Here is a 10,182-nt window from a genome sequence, read left to right as displayed (position 1 = left end):
CATTTATACTCTGTAATCTGCTCCTTTTTTTTTTACCTAATCATCTATTGTACTGCATTTTACTATTATTTATTGTGCCATTAAATTGCATCCTTAATCAGCAGAAGTGTCCGATCATTTAAGGGTTTACAACAACCCTAAAGATATATGTATCTTGAAACTGTTAGTAGTTTAATTGACTATTGAAGTGAAAAGTTATTGGGGTGGGTCGGTAGATGGCAGTAGAGAGCCTTTCCAGGGGATTTAAATTGTCATCAGACAGATCTGAACAAGAAATAGCAGCAGAGCTGAGAATTACTGGGCATCACTAGCAAGACATTGCAAGGGGGACTGGGAGAGAGATCGCTGGAGACACCGATCCTCTGTCACTCCCTGCACAGGCATAATATAACAGCAGCAGCTGAAGGAGGAGCAGCATCCTACGTTGTGATTTAAGGACTTGAGATACACATCCTCTGCCTGTGTGGCTGTCTTCTTGCATGACCAGTAGCAGATATAGAAAGAGGGATTCTGTCTGCACTTTCCTGCCTTTATTTTCCGAAGGATGTCAGTTCAGTGGGTGACAGCAGTTTTCTTCCTGGGTGTTGGCTGCGGTGTCCTCGCCACGAAAGGTAAGAAAAGATCATTTCTCAACACTGAACAGGAGCTCTGGGAGTTTGTTGCCCAGTTCTTCTGCACACTGATTGTCATCTTAAATAAACCACTTACAATTACCATTTAATTCTTTGAAAACAATCCAGTTACTGTACATCCTGGAACACTTTTGGAAGGACTGTGCTGCTCTTCTGTAAGATCATTGGATTCTTTTATTTCTGGATAGAAATTTAGCACATCTCTGTGTAATGTGTTAGTTTGAACCTGTTATTAAATGAAACATGATAAAAGTCATTTAGTGCTGGTGGATTCCTCCTGGTTTATACTGTGCTAAAGTAAAAATATGACATAGGACAAGAGTGAGCAATTGTCACTGTAGCTGTTACTGAACTAGAAGCACATCGGTCTTTAAAGTGGGGTAGGGAGGATGTGAGTTGTAGTTTGATTTCACTGGGAGTTAAGAATTGAGGGGGTTAAACAGGCAACACATGTATTTTTGGAATTCCCTCTGTAACCTCAACCCAACAAGAAGCCAAATTGCTTTCTGTTGCTTTGTTTGGTGGTTTCAATGTTTTAGAAACATAGTTGTAATATAGCCTTGAACATGATGGTAGTAATATTACCAATGGTTTGTCATATTTATAATTAATAATGACAGTGATAGCTCCAAGTTTAATCCAGGTACTATTTAATGATTATGCCTCTCAGCTTATAAGAGCATTGTACATATTTTAGCATTCTCAGAACTATGTCCTTGCTTTTGTAGAGTTTAATCTCTGCATGCAGGTGTGTGTAGCACCTTGAAAGATAAATCTAAGTGTGGTACTGACATTGCTTGTAGCTGAATATCAGCAATGCTCCCTATCCAGCCAACCGTCAGCTCCTAAATGGAGGAATGCATCATTTTTAAGGGTCTAATGTTCCCTTTTTAACACAAGTGGCTGTTTTCACCCCATTGCATCCAACAGTCAGTAGTGTTATGTTGTTTTCTTCCGTGCTGATTTGTTAAGAAACACATAGCAGTCTGCCGCCTCTTGCATTAGACAGGGAATTGTGAGTCTCTAACTGACTTTAAAGGCTTTGTTTTGTAGCCATGGCTGATGATTCCTGTATATCACTTCAGGATGCTGTACTGCTGGATAGCCAATGCACTGTACAAGCAAGCTTCCTACAGATTTGTTTATGCTTATGTAAAAAGTAACATACTGTAATTTTTTTTATACAACTCTGCTGTTTCGTTCAATTTCAATTCAGTTTTCACCTGCATTAAATGTACAAAAAAGGACTTATTTAATAAATGAAATATGCATTTTAAAGTTTGGTAATAGAGTGTGAAATATGGTAAATGCCATTGCTTGGTTTTTTTTTAATCTGTTGGGCAATTATTGAATAGTATCAGGAATTTGTCTGTAAAAGTATTGTGTGCACTGGTTTATAGTGACAGTACTAGCTACAAGTTACAGTTCGAGGAACTTTGCATCTACCGTCTACACTATCTGTATATTTTCTACAGCAAGGGGTTAATACTGTGTTTATTACATCTTTCTAGTTCCCAAATGCAAATATCTCATATTAAGTACAGTGGTAATGAAATTATCACATTAAAAAATATTTCCCCTTTTTACAGTTTTTTTTTACCTTTTAATATTATTTTTATTTTCTTACTCTTTGTGCTTTTTTATTTTGTTTAACTTTAAAGCTCTTACAGATGCTATATGTTTATGTGTCTCGCTTATTGAATAGTCATTCCTGCAAACCTTAGCTTATCATGAACTATAGTAGCTGGTGAGTTTTATTAAAAAGAAGACAATATAAAGTTTGTGTGAGTTGAATGATGTGTGTTTCTCCAAGTATGAATAACGGTCTTTAGTGTTATTACAGATAATTGATGGATAATTAGGATCCCTGCACTAACATCAGCCTGCATTGATGTTCACTTGTTAAATGCTTTGTGTACATCACTGTACATATTCTTGGCTGGAAGCAGCATTGTTGACCTATGGTTCGATCTTGAATTAATAATATATGTTTAATCACTTTACTGTTGCCTAGTTTAGAATATTATTTTTATTAAACATGATCAATAGGAAATTGATTGAAAATTATGGTTAATCATTTGAAAAAAGTGGATCATGGCAGCTAACGCAAAATGTCCCAGCAACGCATATTTGGGACAGATTTGCAAGAACACCTTTTCCCTCCCCATGTAATTAGAACTCACATTCTGATCTCAGAATACACATGTCCAAAAAGTGATTTAATGCTTTCCTTCACCAAATCAATGAATGTAGGCACTAGTATGTCTTATGTCAATTTAATGAGTAACAAAAACTGCATGCTGCTAACTCAGACCCACAGCATACTGCCATGAATGTTTGGGAACAAAAGTTAATTGTATTATCTTTTCATATCAACTATGTGAATATATCAAGGGTGCATATTATATACTGTGTGTTCCATTTATATACTGTTGAATACTACAAGTCTTTGTTGAAAAGTACTCATACAAAGTTTACAGTGAGACCTTAGCCAAACGATTAGAGTTAGATACTGAAGCACTCCAGTCCAACTCTAATCTTGTGGCTAAGGTCACACTGTAAACTTTGTATACACTGTTTAGGTGGCTAAGCACTCCCTCATATAACATAATTTATTAGTTTTATGTATTTGTTAGAAGAGGAGTCCAATCCCTTGAGCGGACCTAAACTTCCTTTTTGTGTGTTTGACAGTACTCATGTAAGTTGGCTTGGTCACAGAGATTGATCATATACTATTTGATTAAAGATGTATTGGCTTCCATGATTTGTGCTGCTCTTCTCTCCTTTGCATCTACTAATGGATCATATAAACAGCAACAACTTCAATATGTTCTTTTGTTTGTTATGAAATTATAGGAAGTCAGTATAATATATTAACCATTATCCAACCAAGACAGATTGAGTACAGCAAGAACGGTGGGAGTGCTGGGCACAGAATGGCCATAGTTATACTAGATGGGGGAGGGGGTTGTATTAGTTAAAAAAAAAAGTATAATATTTGGTATGATGACCTATATGTTTTTTACATAGTAATTTAATTACAATATTTTGCACTGCTACTTCACTGATCACTACAATATAGGTAGTGTGTGACAGACCATATGGCTGAGGATTCTCAGACACATTATATGACAGTACATAAGGTACCCCAGAGAGAACCATGTGGCTTACACAATTTGTACCTGTCACTGAATTGCCCTGAGACTGTCAGTAAATGAGAGCATCTCTCCACTCTACCCAGTAAAATATCCTGTTGATAGAACAATAAGGATAGGGGGGGTAGGGGTGGGGGGTTCGAATGAAGTATTACAAGCTACTCACCTTCATAATACAGATGTAGCATGTTTCATCATAATCAACAGTCTGCTGTTGTCTATGGAAGGGAAATTATTTTTTTATGGCTGGAATTAGTATTTTTATTGGTTCGTGAAATAGCGCTCAATTTATTGTCGTTACTTATTATAAAGAAGTTCACTAATTAGTCAATAAAAGGTCAAATAGATTTTTATTTCCTGTGCTGAAACCTGAGACTGACTGCTGGACTGCAGTGTAAAACCTTTATATCACTCTACATATCAATCTATTGATCTATTGCAAGTGATTAGACATTTACCAGTCAAGTAAGACATAGTGGGATCTACATGCAGTAATACGTCAATGTGGAGCAGGGATGGAGTGATTTGATGCTTGGCACCATTTTTCACTCTCGCTTGCTTCAAAAGATGAAATAGTATCTCATATCTGGGACAGATTACTTATGTACAGAGTGTTATGTCAGCATAAAACAAGTCTTTTGTGTTATCTGTTTATGAGATTAAAAGTGACACAGGTGCGCAGTCTAAGTCTGTTTACAATAAAAAGTAAGAAATTGTAAGGAAGGTCGACAAATAGTTTAAATACACGAAACAACATTATGTTTATGGTCATTTAGAATTGGATACTGTGTACAAAACGGAACATGAATATAATTGCAATGAGGTCATAATTGTTATATTAGCAGTACAGTGATACTGATTGAAGAAAACTTAATTAGTCAAGGTTTCTGTTCAGTATCTAAACAATGATCAGCTTTATGAACCTAACCATTCCTACATTCTGATTTACATGATAAGGGATCTATTCCTTTTACACTGCTGCATTTCCCAGCCAATAAGTGGCTTTTCTGTCATTGCTGGGAACTAGCTAATTAGTGACAGGGTCATGTACTCCTCCTGTTCACAATCTAGATTGGAAAGCTGTAGTGAAGGTAATTCACCTTGCATCATTATATATTCACACTTTGTGATACCATATTTACATGTGAGAATTTAGCATGTGTGACCATTAATGCAAAATGACTCACTTACCAAATTAATTCACACCAGAAGGGGGATCTAATAGCAAAGTCTGTAAAGGCTACAAATGATTTCAAGTTTCTTTTAAAAAATACTGTAAGCAGCACATATGTAACACACAAACAGCTGTTTACAGGAAAATGTATCAAACAAATTGTTGCTGTAAAATTCTGTAGAGTTGGCTATATTATTATTATTATTATTATTATTAATAATAATAATAATAAGATACCAAAACATTCCAGAGTGCTGTACAGAGGATATATGCTGTGATTTAAAAAAAATTGCATAAAAACTTAGCCATATGTAACTTTATAAGTAACAGGGGTGCACGGAGGATTTTTAAGGGGGGGTTTCCCCTCCACCCCCCAAAAATAAAAAGCGAGAGAGCTGCCGCAATTCCATTCTTCTAGCAACTCCGTTTTGGCAGCACTGTACTATACAGCAGCCGCGGCGCTGTGTAGTACAGTGCCGCTATGTAGGGCACTTTTTTAGCGGAGGGGAGGAGTTTCGCCCCTGAGTAAACTATGACAAACATGTCATATCACAAAAGTAAATAAAAGCATATTTACATTATAAAACTTTAATACGAAGTGGATAATATGAAGATCAGAAGTGAACTAGAATGGACTCAAGTAGTTCTGCCACCTGGAGGCTGCTGTAAAGCGAGAGACATTTCGTTCAGGCAACCTGTGTCAAAGTAACAGTGAAAGACAGTACACATACTTGGAAACCATTTCTGGTTATCTATCTTGCACTTACTTATTGATCCTCTTTGGAAAAATGCGGAAGGTACTGTGTAATGTTTTAGCTTAACTGTGAGTTACAGTATGCGTGAAAGGGGTGTGCTGATCTTGGATATATACTCATCACCCCAGTGCTGTGAGGCAGAAGTGCTAACTACTAAGCCACCGTGCTGTCCAGATCTCTTCAATAGCGCTGAATAGAGCTCTTCTAGTCATAACATCATATTTGCTCTGTTGGTTAACAGGTGATAGGGGGTGTCCAAAACTGTCACCTTCAATACTTTTATAATTAGGATATCTAATATTTGGACATCGTGCACAGAACTTGCCATTAGGCATTTCCTGTAGCCCCACTGACTATCGGTAAACTGTAGATCCATCATATTATCTACTAATCCAATTTGCTCATATAGCTGACATGTTGATTTGTTAGAAAAAATTTTCACCCAAATTTGTTCTGACATATTTTAATGTCATACTAAATTATTTAAGCCATATTCTCAGTGAACTGCATGATTCAAAGGTTGAAGTAAGGGCAAAGATATTCAACCACCATGCTCAACATGTCACAAGTCAATCTTTTCTTCCCATAAATACACATACACATAAATAATACACATTAATACACATAGTACAAAAACCCAAAGCCATTGACAATTTTGCTTTGGCTATTGCATTTCGTTCATCATCTCCAGCTTATAATAAGATGATTTGCAAGTTATTTTTAAGTCAAATGAAAAGTGGACTTTCTACAGAGTTTAAATATACTACATTCCATAATTTGCTAGATACACTCTGCTAGAGGGTGTATCTAGCACATACCTTTCCTGTAGGTTCTCTGTATCAGGGGTAAGACGTATGCAACATTCGATCTATGCCTGGCTCCCACAGGCGCAACACAACCCTGACTGTCACATGTGTTCCCTTTTTCTCTATGTTTAGGGGCAAATTCACTTTTTTACTGACAGTGCGTTAAAAAGCATGCTACATTCACACAATTCAACTGCTGGCTCCCCAGAATCTCTACATGGGTTAGTTATGTCTTGGTAAAAGCAACACAGTCCTTATTCTTCTATTCTGTACATTGCTCCAAACATTAACTATAAGGGTAGACAGTCATTGGCAGGACAGCTGGCTGACCAAGTCTCCAGTGGGTTTGTTAGGTTCTCAAAAAAACAGAGATAGAGGCCCTGAACCCTCATTTAACAGAACTGCAGGTAGTACCTCTGTGGATCAAAAGACACAGATCACAAATACACCCCTTTCCCCAGATCTCTCAGCTTCCACAACCAGTGTTCTAGGAGAAAAGGTTACATGTAATCACAATCCTCAGTGATGTGTCATTACTAAGACTGAAATATTTGTGAAGGTTTGATGACATAATGATTACATTTTTATTTTGGTGAGCAAAGTTTGGTTTCTACCAATTTAAACCAGAGACACACTTGAATTGTGTCTGCGACAATACATACTACTTCCACTTATACTACCCACACTAAAACGTCCTTACAACTTTCCCAATCTCCACTCAGTGCCACACTCGTTCCTCTTGTTTCAGCTGTGCCCTCTCATGTGCAATCCCTTCCCTTTGTTTTCATGCCTGCACTTATGCTGTCTACCTTGTATCTCCATGTTTTATGTATGTCCTGTTTTCTCTACTCAAGGTGGCCTGGTATACAGGGTTTGCCGTACCGCCACTACTCCTACAGCGTTCATTGTAAAACTATCAAATTCCATTCACTGACATTTTCCATACTGCTACTTCTAAATTACACCAGGGAGAAATACATTGCAAAGGGAAGTTATAGAATACTACAAGCTAATGATAGCAAAAAGTCCAGTAGTGAATACCTGTCATGCTGTGTCAGTGACAGGATAGTTAAACATACAAAATATAGGGTATATAACCTGGATATAAAATAATAATCAAAATAAGATATTAACTGGCTCAAGATCAGCCATGGTATACTTACAGCGGGTCGGAGTGATCCTATCTCTTTTGAGCTATAGATAATAGAGCTTGTCTATTTCTAGGTGAGCACTTTCATACACGCTCTCAGTGCTTGTGGTAGCTCTGTCTGTGGACAGCTGTGATCATGTGGCATGAACCAGGAACCAGTCATTATCATCATCATCATTTATTTATATAGCGGCACTGATTCCACAGCGCTGTACAGAGAACTCATTCACATCAGTCCCTGCCCCATTGGAGCTTACAGTCTAAATTCCCTAACATACACACACACACATAGAGAGACTAGGGTCAATTTTTGATAGCAGCCAATTAACCTACCAGTATGTTTTTGGAGTGTGGGAGGAAACAATGACCCGGAGGCAACCCACTCAAACACAGGGAGAACATACAAACTCCACGTAGATAAGGCCATGGTCGGGAATTGAACTCATGACCCCAGCGCTGTGAGTGCTAACCACTTAGCCACTGTTATTTGTTCACAGTAAATAAAATTGTTGCTAAGTTTTTTGACCAATCAGAGCCATGTGTGTGAGAAAGAGGGGGGGGGGAGGGGGGTGCAGGCTATAGGGTTTTTTTGTTAAAAAGTAGTTAAAAATTTTTTTTCCTTTGAGAGGGGTTGTTTGTAGTATTTTAGGGTAGACTTTTGATAGTTATTGAGTTAGTTGTTAGAGTAAGAAAGAATTATTAAGTGTTTAGAGGGTGTTAGCGAAGGGTTATTAGGTAGTTAGATTGGTGTAACGAATATATGCTGGTAAGTAGTTTTATATTGTTACATTAATAGTTTAGTGTCAGTTTATTCAATCAATGGTTATTTCATTTCAAAAGGACACTATCTATAGTTATCTAGCTTCTAAGGTCAATTCAATTTAAGGGAGTTATTAGGTTAGTAATTACTAGATACTAGAAAGAGGTGTTCTCTAACTGTACAGTATGGTACAGAGATGGTATAGCACTGAGCAGGTGTATGAAATGCTTTGTTAGTCTGACAACAAGTGTAGTTTTACACAGCTTAGACTCAGAGATTGAGACAATATAGGGTCTGATGCTGAGTTATGAGTAAAGCAAAAATATTACTAAAAACCATGCTGCATTGGAGGGAGGGGTAAATTTAAAACGTGGGGAAAGATTTATAGTTGGAAAACGGCCTGTCCTCGATCAATGTAAAAAGCTGTTCAGTATTTGTGTGCTACATGTAAAACCAGCCAGTATTTTCTCTGCATGCAAAAAAAATTATTTTGCATTGTAACATGGTTTGTCCAGAAGCAAATGTACTCCTTTTTATTTTTGCTTTGCTTCTAACTCAGCTTCAGACCCATTATGTAGAACAAAGTGCTAGTGATAGGGGTGCATTGACAGGTAATAGCAAAGGTATGTATGGAGGAGAGCCACAGAGTGCAAGGGTGGAAAGAAGGACAGTCAGGCAGCAGCAGGGAGTAAGAAGGACAGCCGGGCAGCAGGGGGAAGTAATAAGGACAGCCGGGCAGCAGGGGGAAATAAGGACAGCCGGGCAGCAGGGGGAAATAAGAAGGACAGCCGGGCAGCAGGGGGAAATAAGAAGGACAGCCGGGCAGCAGCGGGAAATAAGAAAGACAGCCGGGCAGCAGGGGGAAGTAAGAAAGACAGCCGGGCAGCAGCGGGGAGTAAGAAGGACAGCCGGGCAGCAGTGGGTAGTAAGAAGGACAGCCGGGCAGCAGAGGGAAGTAAGAAGGACAGCCAGGAAGCAGTGGGAAGTAAGAAAGACAGCCGGGCAGCAGCGGGGAGTAAGAAGGACAGCCTGGCAGCAGGGGGAAGTAAGAAAGACAGCCGGGCAGCAGGGGGAAGTAAGAAGGACAGCCGGGCAGCAGGGGGAAGTAAGAAAGATAGCCGGCAAGCAGGGGGAAGTAAGAAGGAAAGCTGGACAGCAGTGGGAAGTAAGAAGGAAAGCCGGACAGCAGTGGGAAGTAAGAAGGACAGCCGGACAGCAGTGGAGAACAAGAAGGACAGCTGGGTAGCAGAGAGGAGTAAGTAGAATAACTAAAGCAGTAGTGAAAAAAATAGCAATTTTTATTTTTTGATACACAATTATAATAATTTTAATGGACTAAACAACAGATGTTTGCACTTTATTTAATTTGTATTTGCATTTTGTATTTTATTACATTTTATATTGAAAATGCAACTTTCACATTTTTTAGCAACACTATCCAGACACTATTCTCTCTTGTGTATATGACACTGCATTACATAATTATATTGTGAACAAACAGGGTAGTGTGACTTTAGCATTAACAACTAAACCTGCCAAACCACATCTCTAAGCTTTGTTAGATAGTTTTCCCATAAATACACTGTTCCTTGTGTGCATCTTTTCCTATGTATGTTCGGGGAGCAAAATCATCTTGAATACCTTGGGAGACCTGCTTTTCTAGATGCAGTCAATTTAGGGGTCTTCTAAATATTATGGCACTGGGCCTCTGTAAAAGCTGTAGGGAGCCAATCCCCAACAATCATTACAC

At 38.3% G+C, this 10,182-nt stretch overlaps 1 protein-coding gene across 1 annotated transcript in view; it reads left to right on the top strand.

The window, feature by feature from the left end:
* The first annotated feature begins 266 nt into the window (after nt 1-266).
* CLSTN2 (calsyntenin 2) overlaps nt 267-10,182 on the top strand; it is a 707,966-nt gene continuing 698,050 nt past the window's right edge. The window contains exon 1 of the mRNA XM_075201886.1: nt 267-611. Within this exon, the coding sequence (XP_075057987.1) occupies nt 545-611 (67 nt within the window). The 5' untranslated portion in view covers nt 267-544. The remainder of the gene's footprint in view (nt 612-10,182) is intronic.

This window comes from Mixophyes fleayi, chromosome 3, assembly GCF_038048845.1.
Source record: "Mixophyes fleayi isolate aMixFle1 chromosome 3, aMixFle1.hap1, whole genome shotgun sequence".
Taxonomy (NCBI): domain Eukaryota; kingdom Metazoa; phylum Chordata; class Amphibia; order Anura; family Limnodynastidae; genus Mixophyes; species Mixophyes fleayi.
The sequence above is the reverse complement of the archived record's forward strand: the minus strand, read 5'-3'. Positions and strand labels throughout refer to the sequence as shown.